The 25,088-nt window shown below is 31.7% G+C and overlaps 3 protein-coding genes across 3 annotated transcripts; 2 read left to right on the top strand and 1 right to left on the bottom strand.

Annotated features, from left to right (window-relative positions):
* The first annotated feature begins 1,276 nt into the window (after nucleotides 1-1,276).
* On the top strand, nucleotides 1,277-21,998 carry LOC123012165. Its single transcript, XM_044409996.1, has 8 exons — nucleotides 1,277-1,592; nucleotides 2,034-2,108; nucleotides 6,046-6,094; nucleotides 7,609-7,820; nucleotides 13,316-13,458; nucleotides 15,875-16,268; nucleotides 20,043-20,216; nucleotides 21,270-21,998. Exons 1-8 carry the CDS (start codon nucleotides 1,587-1,589, stop codon nucleotides 21,468-21,470), a joined length of 1,254 nt encoding a protein of 417 aa, XP_044265931.1. The 5' UTR covers nucleotides 1,277-1,586; the 3' UTR covers nucleotides 21,471-21,998.
* Nucleotides 21,919-23,653, bottom strand: LOC123012166 (metaxin-2-like). The gene is made up of 6 exons (XM_044409997.1): nucleotides 23,522-23,653; nucleotides 23,217-23,476; nucleotides 23,113-23,164; nucleotides 22,516-22,853; nucleotides 22,231-22,472; nucleotides 21,919-22,180 (listed from the first exon to the last, which is right to left on the bottom strand). The coding sequence occupies exons 1-6, from the start codon at nucleotides 23,553-23,555 to the stop codon at nucleotides 22,018-22,020; spliced, it is 1,089 nt and encodes a 362-aa protein (XP_044265932.1). The 5' UTR covers nucleotides 23,556-23,653; the 3' UTR covers nucleotides 21,919-22,017.
* Nucleotides 23,617-24,424, top strand: LOC123012167 (60S ribosomal protein L23). Its single transcript, XM_044409998.1, has 3 exons — nucleotides 23,617-23,690; nucleotides 23,898-23,981; nucleotides 24,036-24,424. The coding sequence occupies exons 1-3, from the start codon at nucleotides 23,678-23,680 to the stop codon at nucleotides 24,359-24,361; spliced, it is 423 nt and encodes a 140-aa protein (XP_044265933.1). The 5' UTR covers nucleotides 23,617-23,677; the 3' UTR covers nucleotides 24,362-24,424.
* The last annotated feature ends 664 nt before the right edge of the window (nucleotides 24,425-25,088 follow it).

Here is a 25,088-nt window from a genome sequence, read left to right on the forward strand (position 1 = left end):
GATTATAACATCTTTAACAGTTGAAATTGTATCTACCTACTATAATTTTTTCCGCATCATTATGTTAATCGGCGTAATATTTTCGATAAACAACGCACTTGCTATCTTTAAATTTCTTTAGAACTTTTGTATTTCTAATTATATGTTTACTTAGTTATTTCACTAAAGTAATCACTAATCGCATATAAAAATAGTACAAATCTTACTAATAGTTTATAACATTCTGTTTTGTTTATAGTTGCAATGAAGTAGAAATTTTTTATAAACTAATTCTATTTGAGAGACGTTTGAACTTTTTTCATAAATAACAATAAAACTTAAACCTTTTTTATAAAACAAAACTTTTTATAATTTAATTTTTTATGAAGCTCTTGAGCAACATTGAGATGTGTTAAATTTTTAAGTTTAAACTATCTGAATAGTTTTGAGTTAAAGAACCTAACAAGATGGCAACAATAAATAATTATAATTATACAGAGTGCGCCAGAACTCGCTCCCTAGAGAAAAATGCCATGTAAGATAAGATTCAAGGAAGATGGAAAAAAATGTTAAAAAAATTCTATCTTATGAGTATTTAATTTTGCAATTTGACTCTACATATTTATTTCTGTTGAAAAATCATTTGCTACAGGCTATTGAAGAGAAAACAAGAAAATTGTATCCTAAATTAAAACTGTGTTTAATGTTATTTGTGGTTTTTATTGGCAAAATTTTTGTACCTTTACTAGATAATTATAAAAAAGCATATAGGTACAAGACCATCAGTATCATTAAATAGACATAAAAAAATGTCAAATTTTTTGACAGATAGAAATTAAAAAAAAAAATTCCATGTTCTTGGTATCTTATCTTACTTGAAATTTTTCTCTGGGACGCAAGTTCTGATACACCCTCTTTAGACTGAATATTATGAAATTTACGCTTCTGTCTCTACATTATTCATTAGGTACCTACTGAAAACATAAATTTTTGAATAATTACATTTTTTTCGGATTTCGTATTTTTTAAAGCGACTAACGATTAAACAGAATAGTTGGCAACTTAAATTTTATTAAATTTAATCATAAAGTTCTAAGAAACCAAATTTAGAAAAAATACTATGTGTAGGTGGACAGGGCTGTATTTATAAACAACACTTCTCAGCTCTTGATTAAACAGAATTAAATTGCCGGTCTTGGACGAAATCCCATCTCGTGAACACTCGTCGACCAATCCGCGCCTGCTTTTCCTTTCGTTTCAACAACCTGAAGAATGGTAATTTTGACTTCAGTCCGAAGCCAACAAGTTCGAAAGTAAAGTCGACGGGACTGTCGCGAGCCTCGACAACCTCTAGGGGGCGTATTCGAACACGAGACATGCACCAAACTATGTTCGAAGACAAAACAATACACGAAAAAACGGTTGTCTAACTCCCCGGTCTTAAATGTGTTAGATTTTTCATGTTTGGAGTGAAGTGAATCATGAACAGGTGAAATAAACAAGTGTTGTAGAGACTGATCTTAGGTTATCTTATCTTTTTTTATTAAATTATTATACGCGTCTCTGTGATATTTTACCGACTCTCGTTTTTTGATGTTTGTTCTACGATGAAGGTGAGAAAAAGCGCCCAACGGGCGCGCAAATACGGTGACTTCAATGAGACGTTACAACACGAACGCATATTCACTCAATTTTATGCAAGTGTTGAGCAATTTAATTAATTTAAACTTGTGCAATGAGATGTTTGATAAATTAGGATCTTCCAAACACCCGAACAATTTATGAAGTAAAAATGTTCGTAGGTGAGGCAAGGTCAGAACTTTTATTTCCGACCTTGCCAACCACACAAAAAATCATTAAAACAGTTAAAAATAATAAGTAATTTAACAATACGTCAAAACAGTTGTTTAAAAGATGGCATCATTATAACATACTTAATGTTATGTGATGATTAACATCAAAAAAAATCTCCAAGGCTACATACAAGATGATCTACAGTTTTTAAATTGTATAGCCTGCTTGACTTTATGCTGACCACTTTCTATTTCTTTCAGAATACAATGAGAGCGAACCGTCCAATACATGTTGGTCTAACACCGTCTCACCTTCAACTCGTCTGCGTCCTTCTGGTAAGATGGTGTAACTTTTGGGTTGGCATCCTTGCCGGCTTACCTGATATTATTGTTTTTATCATGTGCATATAAGAAACTTGTTTAATGCATACAGAATGTTACAGGAATTACGTCATTTTTTTAGTCTGATATTTCTCAAGGTTAGTTCTTGAATTGGAAATCGGGTCTAAGAAACGGCGCCGATGAGCTAATAATAACTGTTTATCATTAAATATAATTGAAGGTTCTTCTTTTTTTGGTGTAATTGTACCAATTTTTATTAGTCTTAAAATGCCTAGTGAAAATTCTTGGAACTTACTTAGTACATCTTCTTTTCAAAAATTTAAATACAAGAAGAATTGTTATACAGGGTGCGCTAGAACTCGCGCCCCAGAGAAAATTTTCAAGTAAGATAAGCGACCTGGAACATGGAAAAAATGTTTAAAAAATTCTATCTGTCAAAAAAATTTGACATTTATTTTTTGAAATTTGCCATTTTCTTATGCCTATTTAGGTAATGATACTGATAATCTTGTATATGTTTTTTTACAATTATTTAGTAAAGGTACAAAAATTTTGCCAATAAAAGCCACAAACGTGGAACGTGGAACAGAGTTACGATTTAGAATACAGCTTCTTTGTTTCCTCTTTTAATAGCCTATAGCAAAAAAACTTGGAAAACTATTTTTCCAACAGAAATAAATAGAGTCAAAGTGAAAATTTTAAACCCTCATAACTTCGAAATTTTCATAGATAAAAATTTTTTAACATTTTTTTTCATGATCCTGGTATCTTTCTCTGGGGCGCGAGTTCTGTCGAATGCTGTATAAAACAAAGTATACTAACATATGTTAAAGTAAATTTTAGTAATTTTCTAAATTAGTCTAGGATCTGTACTTTGACTCAAATTTTATTATCACCTGTAACCATTCTTTATTTCTTTCTATCTATGTGGGTACCTAAATGCCGTCACCAAATTTAAAGGTTATCTGATTACAAAACGAGTTAGATCAAAGATTATGTAGAAATGGGTAAAGCAACTTACTATTTGCATGACAAGTTACTACCTACATTAAAAATTAGTTTTGCAAAATGGTAAATAATATTTAAATGAATAAAAACTACAATGGTACATACTTAATCGACCCATTTTTTTGTTTAAGAGATTGCAATAAGTATGCGATTTCTTTGCTATTTTAATTGTAATTAATTGTTTATAGTCCAATCAGCGAAGAAGCTGGGAAAGGTTGTGTTTGGAGTAGTTAGAACATAAAAATATTATAAGTCCACGGTCGTCCTAGGTGCCTGGGGCGCAGGAAGGCACCCAGAAGTAGCCGTTTTATGCTTTTTTGCTTATATTCCGAAAACAATGTATGTTTACGTATGAAAAAATGGTTATGTACAAAATCAAAGCCTTTCCAATTTCCGACAAAAGGGTTTTTCGTTTTTTTTTGTAGGTACTTGTTTCAAATAGTTCTCGATATACCTAATTGCTGGCAAATATCGCACTCTATTTGCTGACTAATTAGATTAAATACGTTTATGAATTAACGTAAGGGTGCGTAATGACTATAAAGATTATTGTAAAATTTGTAAGCAATGTGATTGGGCCGGTTAAGGTCGGCCATTATAATTATGAAAAAAAAAAACAATCATCACTTTAGATTTTTGGATTCATTGAAAAATTTAATGCAATAATGTGATTGGTCCGTTTGAGATCGGCCATCATTATAATGTGAGTAACCATGGAGAAACCAATCACTTAAGACTTTAGGCTCATTCAAAATTTAGGGACATTGGTTAATTCAGATTTGCATTCAATCATTATACTGATTGCAGTTTTTAATAAAAATGAATTTGTACCCTACGTTTCGTTATTCTTGAATTGGTGTTGCTTACTACAAATTGGTGACGAGGATACGGGAGTGAAAATTTTCTTCGTATCTGAACATCTACATGCAAGAAGTGAAACATAACCTCTCTTTCTTGGCAGTGTGCAACAGGTTGGCATTTTTACGAAAATACTGTTTTCTACAAGCTGCAGAGGTCATCAGTACAATTTGCAATCTAGAATCCGTCACAATCATGCCACACAACCACAATTTCAAGCGGTTTTCGTCAAATACCTAAGCAAGGTATATCTATACCAACCGCTTTTAAAGGGTTGGAGGGAGCTTTTCAATTTTTTGACGTTTCGACCAAAAAGTTACACTTCATATCTATTACACTACATGGGGGTAACAGCGTGCCAAGTTTGGTACACCAGGCAATCCATAGGAGAACTTGAAGAAATTCTACAGCACAAAAACTCACATTTGGATTTAACCAATTAAAAGATTGTTTTTTTGGAAAATCTATAAGCTCTAAGCAATTTTGTACATAATCATTTTTTTCGTAACGCGAAAACCATAAATTGGTACCTTTTTGGTGTCCCCTTGCGATCCGCTCAACTCATCGACTGGAGACTTTTGCTATGTCTATCTTCTTATCGGGGAAAAATTCTGTTCCCCTTTTTGAGTATTTACTGATGGTATTAGACGTTCGAGTAGGCATAATTATTCATATTTTTATAGAAATTTTCAAATGTTATTTTAACAACATATTTATACCTATTGTCGAAATCACAAAGTAGTGCGTGTGAAGAAGATTTTTTTTTCCTTTATTACGAAACGGACCATTTGATGGTTTCAAATATTTTAGACTACATTATTTTCATTATTTTTCACAATAATTTACACTATAAATAACAATAAACACTGAAATTTTCAGCCTGCATTTGAAAAAACCTAATTCAAAATATCCTTGTGGGGAAGCCCCGAATCTTTTTTTCCATATTTGAACCAATACAATGCTCTAAACTCGGAATTCGCCAATTTGGAGACACGCTGTATAACTGCGCAAGACGTTTGTTTTGTTTATTAGTAAAGTAACACAAAAACAGCTACAGATTTTGTAACGACTGCAAAGTTGTGACAATAGTTTTTAAATATTGTATATGCAGTGTGTCGCTCAAATAATAGAAAAAGAAATCAATTTTAGCTAAAATTTAATATGTAAACATGATCAAAACCTATTATACAAAAACCTTTTTTCATAAAAATTGTTAAAAGATTTTATCGAAAAATGATTAGGTATTCGTCATCTGGTACAGGGTGGAAATAAGTATTTTCAAAAAGTGTTATACTTATCAGATAGGTTTATATTTTATATTGAGTACTCGTATTAGTGACCATGTGTGTGTTTTAGTACTTTTTTAAATTATCTATCATTTCAATTGTTGTAAACAATCTTGATGTAAAAATTATCGTTTTTACTTCATACGAAAAATTTTAGTTTAGATAAATGAGGAACCACACTTCTTTCATCAAATTTTTCACATTTGTGGAAGAGCACTAATAGTGTAAAAATGTGATTGGCTTGAGTGATTCTTATTGTTCCTGAAACCGGAACTTCATCATCACCTGTTTATTTATCGTGTGGGTGAAATATCCAACACTAACGGCTCTCCTTGCAATAACTATTGTCAAGAAAATTTCTTTCTTTTTGCTTCTGCAATTTGTTGAAAGTAGTTTTAACGTTGATAATTTTAATCATTGCAATTACTGTATTTAAAAACAGATTGCAAAACATGAAAATTCAATTGAAATTTACACGATAACGTATTTAACGAAAATTAATTATCTACAGTTGTATTCATTACAGCGTAGTCTTGTAAATTTTATAAGCGCAATTGCAGTTTAATAACCCACATAATATCTTTTCATCATAATAACATTTCTTTATTAAAACATCTATCACGCAATCATAATTAAGCGATCATAACAATCACTAAAAAGAAGAAAGTATAAGTGAACGACTCTTGCGATATTCTTACTAATCATTTTCATGTCTCCTACTTTCATAACAATCAATTAAATTATTGAATCAAATTAGATTGATTTTCTGTCTTTTTCAGGTCTTCACGCATTTCACTGTCAATGCTGCCAATATACCCGTCACAACGAGTAAGTACGAAAAATGTAATCGTGATGCGACGATAAATTAATCCTATATTCAGTTATATCCGACGATGAGCTTTTATTCGACCGAGTCTAAGGTTAGATGGAAAAGATGATTATTATAATGCCAAACATGGCCTCGAGTTGCGCCTTGACGTTAACTACCATCATCTTTTTATCATATTACTGACAATTATTTTGCTGTTTTGTTAACCTCAGTCGCGGTTTTTAAACATAAAAGATAAACATAATTCCAACTTTGTGTGACAAAAGATTTTTGACGCCGATAAAGAAACAAGAATAGGTACAGATTACTTACTTATACCAATCAGTTTTTTAAGAGTTCATAGGTATTATAATAATAGTTTGTAACACAAGACCGGATCTAATCTTGTGTATAGAGTTTCGTAAGTTGCAATTTTAAACCTTTTAGAAATGACTTATTTATGCATGGAAAACGAAAGTAAAATTGGGGTCACGAGATATTAATTATTTGATCTGTAGTCTGTATTGGACATCTTGTGTAAAGTGTTGGTTTCACTTTTTATTTATGGCCACGACGTAGACTTTTCTACTACGATGTACACAAAGTGAAATTTTTCCGCAAACAACGAAACATCATTCTTTCATTACTTTGATTAAGTTGGAGTCACGGTCGCAATTTAAACTTAATTATAATAAAATCCTGCTGAATAATAACAATAGTTACCTTTTTAATACCGGAAGGTCTTCCAATTAAAAAAATGTAACGGCATCCTTTAATTGAAATTAATTTTTCCTTTATTAGAAAACAAATCAAGTAAATTAGAGTTTCATTAAAAATGAAAACCAGTTATTCAAATAATTGAATGATATTGTTCTGTTTTGAGGAATTTTTTAACGAATCGACTGTAAGATAATTTTAGTAATTAATTTTACAACTTGAGGATAAAGAGTAAAAAGTTCCCAATTTTGACGTACTATTAATTTGGAAAATGAGTATTTTATTTTAATGAACTAGTTTAGAGAATAAATAGAATTGAAATTATTTGAAATATAAAATTGCAACTTCTTTCAGAAACCTTTGATTAAATACTTATTTCGAACACAGGTTAGATAAATTTTTCTTAAAAATAGACATCACTGAAATGACTTTTATTTTTGATTATTATTTTAAATTTATTACATATTTATGTATTCTTTTATTTTTCCGATGCTTATACTTTATATACCTTTTTCAAATAAAAAAAGTACGCGTAACAAGAATTTTTAAAACAGTATTTAGCAATTTTTTTGTGAAACTTCTTTAACTTTTTCTTTTACTGTAAAGAGAAAACTCTACAGTTTATCTTCTTATTGTATTAGAATCAATACAAATAGTGTAAGTTTTTTGCTACGAAAAGTTTTTCTCCTGAATGAATCTTTGAAACAATGAAAGGAAATGAATTGTACGCACGCTACAACCTACGAATCAAATACCTCTCCCGAATAACAATATCTTAATCAATTGTCCAGTTATTCACATATCGTTGTTCTTGCAGACGTACCGGAAGTAGCATCGGATGTACGTGTAGAATGCAACAGTGACGAAATCGTAGTCAATATCAACACCAGATCAGGGAGATTCAACGGCATGATTTATCCTAGAGGTTTGTCGAAGAACAGTTCTTGTATGGGCGAGTGGGTCCAACGACCCTCCCCTATCAAATACAATCTTCCTCTGAGAGGATGTAACACCATGAGCACAGAGTTGGTAAGTGAGTCATGAACGAATACATTGAAAATTTATGACCCTCGACCCGGGAATTTTTCCTCGATAATGGGAATTTCTCATGCTTCGGGCGCGAGAAAGCACTGTCTCATCTATCTGTCGGCCTCGAATTAATTTGACGACTTTTCCGGACAACTTTGAGTAACATTAAGTAGATTCTTCAAAAACTACAAGAATACGACAAAATAAAGAATTTACAAATAAAAGGCAATGTTATAATAAATAAAATATACTAGCTTGCACCCTGACGTCGTCCACGTAGATTTTCGGTATAAATTTTTGTTGTTTCTTAAAGAAGAAATGTGAAGTTAGTCTGTTTATCTATTTTTTTCTTGATTCATCAATTCAAAACAACGCGGGAGCATCAGAAACCCGATTTTTAAAAGAATGACGAAAATATGTTATAAACGCTTCACCTCGTCGAATTTTCAAAAAGTATCTTCTTAGTGCATTTCTACACCCTCAAATCTCAAAATTTTAAATTTTATGTTTATATTTTTGTTTAAATGTTTGCACCTAATTTCATCCCGTTATATAGGATGGTTTTTGATAAGTGCTTCATTAGTGAACTTCTCTACTCTCTAAGAAAAATATTTTCCAAATTGCATGTTTCTATCTTCGTTTAAACATGTACACCTCATTTCACTCCCTTAAAGACTGATTTTTAAAAATCTCGTCTTAGTGCACCTTTACAACCGCCAAAGAACATATCTTCCAAATTTTATGTTTCTATCTTCGTTTAAGTGTTGACAACATATTTCACCCTCTTGTAAATATAATTTCAAAAAATCCTTTCTTAGCGGACCTCTACACCTTCTAAAGAATATGTTTGCCAAATATTATGTTATTATTTTCGTTAAAATGTTTAGACCTCATTTAACCCTGCTTAGAAATTGATTTTCAAAAAATCCTCTCTTAGCGGTCTTCCACACCCTCTAAGGAATATGTTTCCCAAAGTTTATATTTTTACCTTCGTTTAAATGTTTACACCCCATTTCATCCCCTTATATATTGATTATAGAAAAATCCTTCCTTAACGAACCTCTACACGCTCTAAAGAACATATTGTCCAAATTTCATGTTTTTATTTTTGATTAGAAGTGTACACCCCGTTTCACTCCCTTTTGTAAGGGGGTAAATAAGTTTTTACTTCTTATATAAAAAAAAATCTTGTCCTAGTGCACTTTTACAACTAATAAGGAACATGTTTTTTAATTTTTTTTTCTTTCTATCTTTGTCTAAATATTTACACCTCATTTCATCCCCGTTGAGGTTCATTTTCGAAAAATTTTTTCTTAGCGAACCTGAAAACACTCTAAGAAACATATCTTTTAAATTTAATGTTTCTATTTTCGTTTAAACCCGTTTCACCATCTTTTCTAAGAGAGTACAAAAGTTTTTACTAATTATTTTTGAAAAATCTCATCTTAGTGCACCTTCACAACCGCTAAGGAACATATCTGCACAAATTTCATGTTTCTAGCTTCAGTGGTTTAGGCTGTGCGTTGTCTGACAGTCAGTCAAGGAACTCTTTATTTTTATAATTATATTTATAATTTTTGTAGTGTAAAAATTTTGACATTTTGGGTTTGGGAAAGTTCTTTTGCACCAAGATTTAAAAACCTTTTTAAAAAAATGTCAAAAACTAACAGAAAAAATTCTGAAATTGAAAATTAAATATTAAGAAAATAATGAATTGGTTGTGGAAATAGCCTGAGGCACGAGAGCACTGCCGCGCCCAGTTATCGTCGAATTCGTTTGATTTTTGCTGGTAAGACGAAATTATGGTAATGTGCAACGACGTGTTCGTGTTCAACTTGACATATAAAACCGCGAGCATTCGATATTGTCACGATGGAAGGCCAGATTAATATGGAAATTGCTGATAGATAACGGAAAATTTAATTCAACTTGATGACGCGTGCCCATAAAGTCCCTATCCGGGAAATAATTGAAGCGTTTTAATAAAGTTAACGGGAATTCCTCATGAGAAAACGACAAATTGACCGTTTCTGTACACAAAACAGTACAGTTAAGTATACGTGATTAAGCTATAATTTCAACACTTTCCTTTATTGTCTTTACATTTTTACGCAACGACGGCTACAATTTGTTAATGAGCTTCGCATATCTTGCTCACATAACGGCCGTTTGTCGATTTCTGAATTTATTACGAACCGTGTTGACACAAATAACAGGACTTTGAGTGCCTCCTCGAGGCCAGCGATTAGAATATTAAAAGTGTGAACTTTGACTTTAATTTTAAATCGAGTAAATTGCGGAATATAAGTGGTTAATAATAATAATTCTGTAAGCAGAAGTTGAAAGTCATTATAAGGAATTACTGCAGTGAGGTTTGTATGTAAGTGCATATAAATAGCTACATGACTGAAAGAAGCATTTCTTTATTTTTATTATTCTTTATTCCTTTATAATGTTTTAAAATACCGTGAAGTCATGTGGTTGTGATTATGTATAATTCATGTAAAATCGCGTATTTAAACACACTTAAAACAAAAACTTTTAATCACAAGACGTTAATTGAAATTCTGAGTCAAGTCCTATGACATCTAATCACTTCCGCTTGTAATAATTATTGCTTTCTTACCGCAGTTTGTTTATTAAATAAAAAGGAAGCATTTCAGAAATTTTGATCTGGTTTAAAAAATGGGTAAAATGGTCAAATTTTCTCTTTCACATACGATTTTAAGAATATTTGGAACAATTTGAAATGTAAGCAATTTTATTTAACTGTAGACCTATTTGAAAAGAATTTTGTAAAAAAAAGTATTACCGATGTTTTTATAAACTCACAAAAAATTGTGCAATTGTGGACCTACACTATTTCTAACACAATTAGGTACAAAGTTTAGTTTATAAAATTTAAAATCTTAAGCTGTGAGCAAAAATGTCTAATAGAAATATTCTTTATTTTGTATTCAATTTTAAAAAGTGTTTTTATCAACTAATTTCAGTAGATAAAGTGGTCTTTTATCGTTTAGTGAAATAAAGTAATTTTTATCTACTTGTTATATTCAAGAAATTCTGATTTGTGAGTTCAAAATAAAACCATATATACACGACGATAAAGATTGTTTATCTACTCGTGAAATAAGTCCACTCGTGACTTCGCCACTCGTAAACTTATCCTTTTCACTCGTCGATAAACAATTTCTTTATCGTCTTGTATAATAATAAATAACTAGGTATTTTTTTACCTTTTAGTCCTACCTACATTTTTTTAATAATTGCCTTTTTTAAAAAAAACATACAGGATGGTTTTAAGGTATATGCAAATATTTTAATAGGTGATAGTAGAGCTCAAAAGAAGTCAACTCAACTTGCCTTATCCGAATGTTTATAGTTTTTGAGATACAGAGGGTTTTGTTCATCGAATAAATTTAAATTTGGGGCGCAGCCTTAAACTTCACCAAATCAAATTGTAAACAAACATGATCTCTGAGATTAGCTTTTCAAAATCCATTACTTGTTTTAAAAAATTGAGTTAAAACTAGCAAAAGTAGGCTCACAAAAAGTGTCATATAAAAAAATCATAAAGCGGTAAAAATTTTGGATCAATTTTTTTGTTGAAGGTATCATCTAATTTCATTCCTACCTCAAATGTTACTGATTACTAACAATGTAAATTTTGGGATAAGGTATTCAAGAGATTCAAACTTCGTTTATGTTGCATTTTTTTGACGCCAATGTAGAGGTTGCACCTTTATATCTCTCAGAAACTGTTATCAACGTTCGGATAAAGCAAGTTTAGTTATTTTGACTTTTTTTGAGCGCTACTGTCACCTGTTAAAACATTTGCACATACGTTAAAATCACCCAGTATGTATTTTTTTTGTCTTGTCTCTCGTCATTTTACTTATATCATAATACAATAAAATCAAAGAATAAAAAAGAGTAGAAATACGAGTATAAATCCCAAATTGATTGAAGACTCGAATCGGACTCGGTCAAGTGCTCCATCAATTGTCAACCTGCTAAAAAACTAATTCATCGGTTCCGCATCTCAACGAGATGGAGCTTTTTAACTGAACCGTTACTGAAAACGAGCAAATCAGTCCACTCCATACATCATTTCTGACATACAAATTGACTCGAACGGTTTATATAAGCCAGAAGCTGGTCCAATCAAAAAATAGTGATGATTTAGCAAATTTCGTCCATCAGTCAAGCAGATGTTTGAAAAATTTGAATACTTTGACGCAATTTCCACAGTAGGTGTGAACACGTAACGTGATGTACCCGAATGTTCTTGCGTGGACTTATATGAATAAAGAGGCCAGAGCCTTGAAACTGATGTTTTATGGTAACAGCTGGTACACATTACAATCAATCGCTCTTAATAATAACATATGGTTCTTTCTTATATAATTGGGAAAAAGTAAAACCGCAGAGAAAGTTATGCAAATTATCACATAAAGCAAACAGAAATTTCTGTTGAAACCAGAGACGAAAAATTGACTTGAAAGAAGAACCGGTCTCGTTGGTGCATTGTTTGAAAAAATCTCGTTCATGGCTGCATCTTAAAGGTTACTTGCGACTAAAATCAAACAAAAATTATATCACATAAAAAGTGAAAGTGGTCAATGTTGATGTTAGGGGATTATAATACAACAGAACAATGGATAGTTGGTTATCTATTTTCGACACATCCATCACTTGCAAATTTTGTAATTATAATCTGCTGTTTAATACACACATAAAGCATAATTACCAACTTTTGTAACACGTCGAAAGGCGTGGTCACGTTCTTGCCCGGAATGGTCTCAATGTGGGAGATCATAACTGACTAAATAATACGTCAGCAAGTCCGGGTTGTAGTTACTGAATTTGAATTTTTCTGACATTTAATTAAGAGGTGGCAACTCGAACCGTGAAGTTGAGACTCAATAGCGGTTATTAAAGGACAATTATGATTACGTCACAATTATACAGTCACTAAATTCATTTGTAATAGAGCAATACTTTCTAATTTTGCAAATGCATAAATGCTGCTTGAAACTGAACGTGAAAATTTGGCCAAAATTGTGGGTTTTCTTGACCTTTGCGAAGCCCACGTACAAGACGACCTTCACAAGTTCTACACCTCAAAAAATATACACGAATTCGTTTTTAATTCGTGGGTAGAATGTAGGAGACACTGCTTCTTAATTTTTTCCAGTTTTAAGTCCCGTTTGATTCCTGCTATAATCATTACTCACTTTCTCTACTAATTTGTCGACAATATATGAAACCCAAAAAAGTGTTCGCTTTTTTGACAGTACGTTCACCTGTGGAGAGAAATAATGACAATATTTAATTAATAACAGTACTGGTGATGACGAGGAAAGATGATTGCATGGGTTAAGTTACCTTGAGGTTGTTTGTTGCATGACATCATTCGTCCTGTAAAAACATTCAATTATACAAAATACATCTTTTCGTGATTGTCATTATATAATTTCTGTTTTTAATTCTAGGATGATGGTGGTATTGAATATTTTAATACCATCGTCGTGCAACCCCATCTTAAACTGGTCACCAATCAAGGGAGAGGTTTCCATATCCGTTGTCGCTACAACACCAGAAATAATACCATCACAAATGATTCTCTCAAGGTTGAGTAAGTATCTTTTTATGATGTGTGGAATCTCATTTCAAGCCTGGTATTTCCATAGTAAATGAACAACCATTTTTGAACAAGAATTCGCTGTTAGTGTGGCAATGGCCACTGAATATTTCCTCATCCTTTTCGAATAAATTTCCTTTTGATAGCTCGTCTCTAGATTTTTACAAGTACCTAGAGGAATTTGCACTATTTCGTAATACACTACGAACATAATTAAAGTAATGTAATCAGCTCTTTTAATAATTTCTGTTTCTTAAATTATTACAACATTTAAAAACCTTTAACGTTTCACTTGGTTCATTAAGAAATTTTTTATTTTGGTTTGCTGGTTGTAGGTATCTTTCGTAAGACGTCCTAATACAAAGTAAATTACGAAAATTGTTTTATCAATAATTTATTTATAAAGTGATTCAAATTTGAAACCAGATTCTTACGATACTATTAACTTGTTTTTTCAATAAATTTGTACATACTCGTATATGTAACGTTTTTGTTTGCTTTACTTTTTCATATCTATATTTTTCTGAAACAAATACGAAAATCTTCGTTTTAAATCAGATAAACTCTTCTTCAGTAGATTTAGTACGTTTTGGAAACAGAAATCGACTTAAATGAAAGATTTTGATGGAACAAGACCTGAAATTGGTGTCCTAAGGCTGAAAGAAGCGTATTAAATTTTTAATTCAGAATTAAATTTATTCGAACTAAGTTGTCAATAAATTAATATTCTTTAAACCGGGTCTAAATCAAGAGAATAATCATTAACATTTTTTAAGTAAATAATACATGTTTTTCTAATTTGCCTAGGTTCATTATTAAAGAACGCGATGTCATCATGTGCGATAAAATAAGCGACTTGATCAAATTTGACTTTTAAAATTAAGACATTATAAAATGTCACAATAATCCCTAAATCGATTAAACTAAAAAAAATGTTTAAAAACAACGTAAAGAAGGCAAATTACAAAAAAATTGTATAAAAAACTTCTTTCATAAGACCTTGAAGCACTTATTCTTTAAAATAACTCGTGGCTACGCCACTCGTTTTTTAAACTTGAATTCGTGCTTCAGAACTGGTCTTATGAAAGTTGTTTTTTAATATACTATTAGGTATATGTTGCAGAAGACAATAACTATGCCAATTAATTTCTTCAAAGATTAAAATTAACTCCCACTCAAGTAAAAAAAATAGATTAGTGAGTGAACGTAATGAAATGAATTCAATTTACCTAGTAATTTATAAAGAGAAACGAAATATGCAACAATATTTTTACAAGTATTTCTTTCTGTTGTTCTAAAGTGGTTCCTAAGAAACAGCGCGCTATATGTTCAATATTTATGCATTTATAATGTACAGGGTGAGTCAACTAAAACTATAGACACTGAAAAACAACAAACTAACAATATAATAATTATTAATTATATTAAGTAATTAAATTATTCAATTGAGATTTGATTAAATAACTTAGAAAAGTAAGTAGAAATCAATCTGACCAACTGAGTACCTACCTATTTTATGTCTATATATGGAAGGTAAAATAAACAGTACTTTCAGCAAATATTATTACAAAATGGTTTATTCTGTCACAACTTTGAAAAAAAATTAAATTATGTGAGTTTCTATGAAAATTATTTGCTACTTAGAAAAATAACCATTATTTTACTCGTGCTCACTATAAAAAGTACCTATCATGTAACATATTTTATACAACGGTGAAAATATAACAAAATTAAATGCATACAGCCTTGATGATTGCATGGAAATTAGTTCAATGTTCACTATTTACATAATGTTGTCTATAATTAAAATAATTGTATAAACAGTTTTCGATTGATGATTTAGATTTGCATGAAAATATTTTAATACCCACCGGATGAAACTGAAATTGCTGCAAAATGAGACGAAGTAGGTATAATAAAATGATATTTTATGTGAATTCTCAAGCTTAAGCTACTTAAAATTACGTTGATTGTAACAACAGTAAGTAATAAATTCAACGATTTATCAGGATTTAATGTTATCACTTTATTTTTTTTTATAAATAAATTAGATAGTATGGAAATATAGCGAACTCGATTTTATGACCTTTACGCCCATGCTGTATGCAAAATCGGCGGCTAGAGATAAGAGTTTGAATGTAGCTGCAACGAACCAATACATATTATGATAATTTATGACATTTTCTTTTACTTTCAACTTTGAGTTCTTTTGTTGTCTGTTTTCACACATAGAACTCATATAATTCCTGTTTATATTTTAATCTTTGCCATACATTTCTCAAGAAATAAGCCTTTGATGGCTTTTAAATTGCGTCGCCTAATCTGCATCAGACTTTCATTCCTGTAAAGAAAAGTCATGCTCATTGTCACCAACCTTCACCTACCGCTCTAAAAAATTTCACTTTTCCAGTTTGATGGCCGCCGACCCCATAACGGCATTAGCTCCGATGCCAGGTTGCAGCATGAAAATCTTTTCTGGAGACCCTTTATACAAGGAAGTGGCCGAGAACGTGAAAATCGGTGATCCTTTAACACTCGTCATTACTCTGGACGAGCAAGACACGTACGGAATACGCGTCACGGATTGTTTGGTCAGGGACGGATTAGGCTGGGGAGAACAGAAATTGATTAACGACGAAGGATGTCCTTTGGATGCCGAAATTATGGACAAATTTCAGTATTCCGACGACAAGACGAAAGCTTCGGTGCACTTTCAAGCGCACAAATTCCCTTATACCGCATCGGTTTACTACCAGTGCAACGTCAAATTGTGTCTAAAGGCTGATGGAGGTTGTGATATTTCCGTAAGTATTCTCAATTTACTGGAATTTGAAACATAAAAAAGTCACTGAAACTGAAATGTACAAATCTGTTATTTTATTTCTTTATCGGTCTAGTAACAATTATTAATGAATATTTGTCTAACAGTAGGGTGTTTTTAAAATCATAACAGCTCTTGGATACAAGGAAAAAAATCGATTCCAGAACATTGGAGACAAATTCTATAAAAAATACATACTACTATAACATGTACATTGTCTTAATTGTACTTCAATATAATTTAATAGAAAGTGTCATAAAAGGTATATAAAAAAATTAAAAAAAAAAACTAATTTTATTAAATAAAAAGTGAGAGGCTATTCGTAAATTACCAATTAAGGTAGAAAGTTTGGCATTTCTGGATTAACTATAAAATGAATGTTAACTAAAAAAGCAAAGACCTTTGCGCTTTGCGTTATTTTTGCTGCTTCTTAATCAATTGGACATTATTTCTTAAAGTAAATGAAACTCTTGTTACAAAATTAGACAAATGAGATGAAATAACAATTAAAAATTATATATTCAGAGCCTAATTTATTGCTTCAATTTAATGAAAGCTCTTAACTGAATGAAAGAATAAGCTGAAATAGCATTGTTTAGAATCTGATTTTGCGATTTCTTGTATTAATTTAAAGAGACAATTTAAAATAAGTTAAAAACTGATAATTTGAACGAAATAAACCGAAATGAGACATAAAATAGGGTTTGATTTTCCTATTATTTGCAGTAAGTCAAGGAAATCTCGTAAATTAAAGAAGATTCTTGATACAATTTTGATGCATCGAACGAAGTTATAAGAAAGGATTATAAATAAAGAAGAAAAATAAAATTCCTAGAACAAGGATACATTGAAAAATGTAATTCCTTGTTGAAACAAAAGCGTATTTTAATTATTATTGTTATAACCTCCCATATTTTTAATCAGTTATATGGTTACTTGTAAGTGGGATTGTTAACTAAATTAGAATTTATTTTTAGTGTATTTTAAATAATCGAAAATTTATACTCAACTAAAAATAATTATTGTAAAATTAACTTTTGTGTCGAGTTTATTGTTTATCCGATAATGTTAACATGCACTATGTATAAAAAAAATAATCTTTGAATTTTGCAAGTAGTACAGTAGAGTTTTGCTAATCCGAACTTCCGGTTAATCCGGACAAAACAGACAGAGCTCAAAAAAAAAAATAGAATTTTAAAGCTCTCTAATACGGATAGGATCCGGTACCATCAATTCCGGATTATCGTGACTACTGTAATGTATAAAAAAAATTTTTTGTTGTAATGGAAAAAGTTAATTATTTATCGTAAAGAATAAATGATTTTTAAGATTTTTCGAAATGTATTAAGCCAAAAAACTAAATACTACAAATTCGCCAACGTGGAGGCAGTGATTAAACCTGTTAAGGATAAAACCAATAAAGCTGGACGAGATATTAGCTAGTTTTAGTCGTGTAGGAAGATATTAAACAATAAAAGCAGACAAATGTTTTTATTTGCATTATTTTATTCAGCTAATCTTACGAAACATAAGTATATTGAATTTTAAATTTCTCTCAAAAAATGAAAGTTAAAGAAACTGTTTACGAAATCCATTAGAGGAAACCAAAATTGGCAATTATTACATAAAATTGATTTTAGTGATTATTTTGCATAGGCGTAGGTTTTGGCGGTTGAATATAATGCCCTAGGAAATTTGCTCCAAACCACAACAGTTATGTCTAATTTCCTCACTAAAACTCATCCATCAACTGTTAGATCTGTAAATGATATTCGTGACCTGCCGAAAGAATAGCCCTCATGATTTTCTTTTAATTGGTTTTCATACCGATGATGCCTTGATGCACGACTGAAACTGCTGGGAATTCTCTCATCACATCATTATAAAATCCTAATTAAAATAACATCCTATTTGTAAAATTAAGAACACCAAATCAAAAGATTTTTAAATCCGTTACCGTTACCTCTTGACGGAGGTTAGCGAAGTTCGTTTTGAGAACCATCAGGTTCAGGTTGTAGGTGTATGGCCGCTGCACCCAAGGTTAAGCGGGAGGGCGTCAGGGTCCATTGCATGCACAATGGCCATATCGTGTCCTCGAAGAACTATAAGACAAATGGCTCTCGCCACTGACACTTATGCGAGATTTTTTGAATGTGCAGTCACGTTGCGATATTCAATTTTAACATTATGTAATCGAGTTTGATAATGATAAAGCAAGTTCGACTGCTGAAAAAAAATGGAAGCTGTCCGATGTCAACAATTTATCCGTTAACTGAAATAATTATTAGAGAAATACAAACTTTAATTTTTTTTGTCATTAAAAGTTTTTTTCTTTTTTAATAGGTAGATACTCAAAGATTTAAAAAAGTACGTATGTCTGTTATACTCGAAAATAAAATGTATGCACAATGCAGATTACCTACTCTCTCGTCGTTATTATAAAAATGTCAAAAAGATCAACTAATCATTTTCTACAGGTTAGTTCACTACTTATTCTTACAAACCTCTGATATATTTTCTAAATTATGATAAACTAAATTATTCTCTTCCGTAGTAGATAAATATTAATTTAATATATTAATATTTTTATTATTGAACGAGTTTGTTAATGTTTTCAATTAATAACGAGACATTTTAAAGTCACGCGCGCAGCGAGTGCGTTAATTGTCGTGCTTTATAAATCGCCGGCTAATAGACTAGTTTCTTCTATTATATTTGCGTTAATCCATTTATAAAAAGCGTAATTTATAAATAATAGAAAAATAATTTATCATACTCAAGAAGCAATGGAATAAATCTATCTTCTACGTAAGTTTTGATGAAGTCCTTAAAATTTACAAAAAAAAAAATTAAAACTCATTGACGATAAAACTACATAAAAAAACTACAAAGTTTGCACATATTTAAAATACCCTTAGAATTGACTAGAACTTGTAATTAAAAAAATAATAGGTCCTAAAATGACACTGAGAAATAATTATTTCGAAGAATTCTAGGTTTAAAAAATTGACCGATTTCTAAATCAGTTAAACTTGGGATAAAAATATGGTGGATTAATAATGTTCTCTTTTTTTCTTTAAATATTATGTCTAAATTAATTTAAGTCTAACATGTCTTGCAGATATTCAAAAAGTATTTGAAAACCGCAAACATAGTTATTATTGATTATGCCTGGGTTTTTCAAAAATATTTAATTTAATGTCAATATTGGCGGCTAATTTTTTTTGAAGAGCGGTCATAACACACCTACACGAGGGAGTAAAGTAATACTCGTAGTTCCAAGTCATGACTGTGAAATATTTGTTTTTGTATACCTATATTATGACTTATCTTATTTGTCATTTTCTACAAACAAGTTCTTTATGTTCTAATATTTCAGAGCGTTTAACAATTTTTTGCTTGTACTCTAAATTGCATACTTGCTTTCCCCATATTTAAAATGCTAATTTCATTGAATTAATTTTAGGTTGGCTTTAGAACACAAGTTTTAGGCAAAAAATCTCCAGACTTTCATTTTTCATATTGAAAATAGCAATTTTCGGCAGGTATCTAATTAAGTTGAAAAACACGAATTTCACATTCTTGAGAAGCTTTTTTAATTCGTGAAGATGCAAATGAAGTGATACAAAATCATCACATCAGCTTTCTATCCAAAATGTGAATTTTCGTTCATCTGTGCTGCACTTGTTCCATGCATAAATTAACCAGATTCCATTCGATAAGCAGCAGTTTTAAATGTTTTTTGATTATTTTGCAGCCACCAAGTTGCGGAGGGAACAGGTTGCGTAGGCAAGCCACTGGCGGTGCCAGTCCGGCGGACCCCAACGAAGGGACTCCTGCCACTATCGAAGTATACAGTGGCCTTTATGTCAATGAGGCTAACGACCTCGCTAAAGCCGGCTTGGAGGAGGATTCCGTCTTTAGCGAGAAGGTGAGTTACCTATCACATCTTCTTCGAAACCACCGACCGAGCATCGCCCCGGGGCGTATTGCCAATTTTGGTTGCAATCAAAAAATAAACAACGGTCTGTCGCCTTTTTCGGCACACAAACGTCTAAAGAAAGAACAAATAACAATAGCAAACCGATAGCATTCGCTGTTGCAGTCACTAAACAACGGTTTTTTGCTCTCTGGGACCGTGAGTCACAATTTTGATTTAATGACCTTCGGTGAGATTTTAACGAGTAATTTGAGGAAAAAACTTCGCTCAATTTGAGGAATAAAAAGCATCGAATCGGTCAATGAGATCAAACGGTTTATTCATGCAGATTTTGGATGGTCATTGAATTTAACTCCAGGCAAAATATTGATTGCAGATTAGAACATACATTTGTATACTGAAGTGGTTCCCAAAAAATCTATTTTTTTAATTCTAGTGTCAAATATCATAAAATAAGTTAAAAAATCGACACTAAAAAATAAACAACTTTTCACAAAAGTAGAATATCATTAATATTATACCCTAAAAATGGAAAAGAATGGAGTTTCAAAATATTAAAATTTGCTTTGTTTTTTTGTCTATACTTTTTGTTTTGTTTTGAAGACTTCTTTTGTCCCACGTAACTGAGTAATATTTATTACCAAATTCAGTCCTAGAACGCATTGTTAAGCATCAGACTGAAACAATGACTCTTTTTTCTTTACAGAAACAACCAATAATTGAATTATACTTAATGCATTCTTTCACTGAAAAAGAACGGAATTTTTAGTAGTCTGAGCCACGGATAGCGTTATACAACTTAAAAAAATCCGTTCATCCATATCAACTTCCTGGACAATTATCGCTGAAGGAAATGAGCGATAAATCTCATCTCCTCCAGTGTTAATAAAGAAATAATGAAAAGTGAATGTCATGCGTATCTCCACTTAAAAAATGAATTATTTGAACTTTCACTGTGACTATTAGATATAGTCGTTACTCATTGAAAGGGAGGCAATAAAATTTTAATTGTAATCGACACTCCTAAATTCATTTTTTTTTCAGACACCCGAGGACAGCATCTGCATCTCTCAACGAAGTTTCGCCATCGGCATTTGTATAGCGGGTCTGATTTTGATGCTTTGCGTCATCGCCGCCATCCTTTGCCTCCTGGCGAGACGAAGATCGAAGAAGACTTCATCGAATCCCGGCAGCTCGATTTACAGCGGTCCTTACACCAACACTGCCTATAGTCATAGTAGTTAAAAAGTCAACTGCCATCAGTCTGTCGAAAATTAGCTTAGGTGCCATTCAAGGCTCAGTGCTCATATAGTTTTAAACGTCTCTTCTAAATACGACAGTGATGTTCAAAATGAAATCTTCAACTGCCATTTACTTTTTACTTGCCTCAATCTTTATTTCTCTAGTAATTTACCTCAAGTTCCGATAGGTTTAAGTTTCAAAGTGCCGCTCTGGCTCCAGAATAGTCATGATAACAAGGGGAAGGTGAAGGGATTATTTATAAAACGTTCATTCGGGAAGTTGCGATACTCCCGATTTGAATTCATCTCAATAATTTATACAAATCAAGCCGTTGCTTGTTTGTATTCTGTGATCTTGAATCACAGCAGCATTACCATGATATTTTTGTACATAAATTCGTAATGCTGCCCTGGTTCTTGATCTCTTTCACTTAACTTAAAAAAGCGAAGAATTATTAACTGAAAGGTGCTTTAATATCTCGATAACTACATTTATCTGAATTTAACAGTAAATAAATATAAAAATAATAAACTGTGTTTTATTTGTATGACTAGTGTTTTGTCTCTCTTTTAAAGTAGTCTCTCTCAATCCTTTGGATCAGGTTAATAAGAATTGGATAATTCCTCACAATGTTGGCAATATGGCTATTTGGCAAGGGAGTCGTCAAAATTGTAAAAAGGTGGCCAAATACTAAAGCGTCAAGTTCAGTTGGTCTAAAATCCTCTCAAATCAAAACAATTCCCTTTTAAACTACTACCCATACTTGTCACCAAAGAAAAAATCTTTGTCCTCAAGTCTGTCTGTAAGAGCCTGACAACAATTCTCAACCTCTTGAAAAACTTCCGATATGGATTTTTGATACCACCCCAAAACCTTCAATTTTTTTATCACCTGAGCCCTCTTCACTCTATTTTGAATATGATTCAATGGCCATGGATAAATGGAGCCATATCTCACACTAGTGACTTCATTATAAGTCTCTTTGTCGCACCAGCATATATACAACTACGCCAACATCATTTTAAAGTTTATAAAATAAAATACTCACTTCAGCAACTTCCATAACGTTGTGTACCAAACTCATGTAGGCTCTCATGTCTGATTTCATTTCAGGATCTAATTTGTCAGTCAACGAAATTCCTTTATTGTTAACAAACTGCACGATAGGTTCGAGTTCGGACACCACAAAAGCCCCCGCTTTAATAAACGGGACTTTTCCAGATGGAGACATCGCTTCAGCGTTTGCTCGTGGTTCGACTTGAAAATCCAAATTGCACATTTTGAGAAAAGCTTGTACTGCCAAGCAGTTGGCATTGTCGGGTAGTAAAATCTGCTCGATTTCGTAGGGTTGGAAGAATTTGACGTCCTTGGGCCAGGGCTCCTGAGCTGTAAAGTTTGAGGTTATATGTCACAATTATGTAATAAATTCAAATTAATCAGTTACCCCCTAATTCTATTTGGATACGATCAACTAAAACCATATTAAAAACTACGCTACTAATATTTTCGATAACCCTTTAGTCTTTTGCCAGAAATACAAAAAATGATCGTAAACAACACTACCAAAAACAGACAATTATCATAAGTCCCAAAAATAATATTGCTGCCACCCGAATGAAACAAAAATAACCAAGTTTGAACTTACAGGATATTTGCAGATTTTCCAACACTTCAGCTAAATTATCTACTGCAATTTCCTTAAAGTGTTCAAAAATATTGTTTTTCTTCTAAAATCACATTTTTACAAACCCTTTTATTTTTGCTTTCGATATCTTCCTCAATTTCGTCCGATTCAACATTTATCAGTGAACTGCTGTGAGAACTTTGAGTTTCCAAATCATTTAAAAAATCTGAGGCTGATAATGTTCCAGATAATGTGTCTAAATCACTAATATTAACATTAATGTTACTGATGAGGTCTTCAATTTCATTGGAGTGTAATATTTCGTCTTCATTACCCAAAGCTTGTTGGTTTCTGCATACATCTTCTTCAATATCTAAAACAACGTCTACGGGGGTGTTAACACACTATTATTTTACTAAATTAAAAGTACTTTGAATATCATCGCCGCAATTATCACCAAACATTATTGTTAGTTGCGTTTATCAACTTTTAAAATTCAGTTGACATTACCGCCAAAATTTAAAAATCTGTCAAACAATCATTGTGCTTTGCTGTTGCATAAACCACTTTCTTTTCCAAATCCAAAATGTCTAAGAGAGGTGAGTGTATGAATATTCTCTAAAAAATCATAAAATTCACCAACAATCCGTATCTTTTTTATCTCAGAAGTTGTTTTATTACAATTCCTGTGAAAATCTGTATAAGTTTGTGTTTATATTTTTAAGGATGGGCGAAAATCATCCCAGAAATTCCGAAATTTAGTTTTTAGGTTATGATTTCGGTAACATGTTTTCGTTAATTTTCAGGACGTGGTGGTTCCGCGGGAGCCAAATTCAGGATTTCCCTGGGTTTGCCTGTCGGTGCAGTGATCAACTGTGCTGATAACACAGGTAGGTTTTCCATTTTTTATTTAATGTTTGAAATTTTACAAAATTAACTTTTAGGAGCGAAAAACTTGTATGTAATCGCAGTCCAAGGTATTGGCGGTCGATTAAACCGTCTTCCGGCTGCAGGTTCTGGTGATATGATTGTAGCAACCGTGAAAAAGGGCAAACCGGAACTTCGTAAGAAAGTCATGCCTGCAGTTGTGATCAGGCAACGGAAGCCGTTCAGAAGGAAGGATGGAGTTTTTATATACTTTGAAGACAATGCGGGAGTCATTGTGAATAATAAAGGAGAAATGAAAGGCTCGGCTATCACAGGACCTGTGGCGAAAGAGTGTGCAGATTTGTGGCCCAGGATCGCTTCAAATGCTAGCAGCATCGCCTGATTTGTATGTTTCCTTTATTTAAAAAAAATGTAAAACAAAAATAAAGTATGATCTTTACCAAAATGATTTTGAATAACTACTTCCCACAGAATTGTGTTATTTGTTTCCAATAGCTAAAAAACCTAAAACTTATTGAACGCTCTGTTTAATGTTATCAAACTATATTGATGCATGTAATACCTGTGATATACAGGTTTGCTTATAAGTTTACAAGCCAATATTTTGCTTTTAATTTAAAATATTTTTTATTAATTTTTTAACTTCGGAGAATCAAAGATTTTTGATGACAATTTTACTGGCTCAAATTACACTAGTAGTATAAAGGCCCCTTCAGCACAGAGCACTTTTTAAGGTAAAACACCCCGATTTTCAAGGGGTAAACAGAAAAGCAGAAAAAATCGTGAAACACTGATATTTAAGGTATATTTTAATATTAACATTTTTCAAAGATTTTGCCCTGTTTTACAAGGTTAACGACTTTAAAATAAAAACGGTATTTATTATTAAATTAGTTTTACCCTGTTATAGCAGTAAAAGAGCATTAGCATAATTATAGAACTACTTATGTCAAAAATAGATGAAATTTATTTAAAAGAATCATATGAGTTGGAAAATTCGCGGACGGAGCTCATGAAGCGAAGCGAATTTAGTGTATGCCCAAACGGTATACACTCCAGAAAATGCCAGGGTGTTATGCAGTGAAGTAAAATTTCAGTTTTCAGAAATA

This window comes from Tribolium madens, unplaced genomic scaffold, assembly GCF_015345945.1.
Source record: "Tribolium madens isolate multiple individuals breed KSU strain unplaced genomic scaffold, Tmad_KSU_1.1 Scaffold_91;HRSCAF=231;Tcas5.2_LG7, whole genome shotgun sequence".
Taxonomy (NCBI): Eukaryota; Metazoa; Arthropoda; class Insecta; order Coleoptera; family Tenebrionidae; genus Tribolium; species Tribolium madens.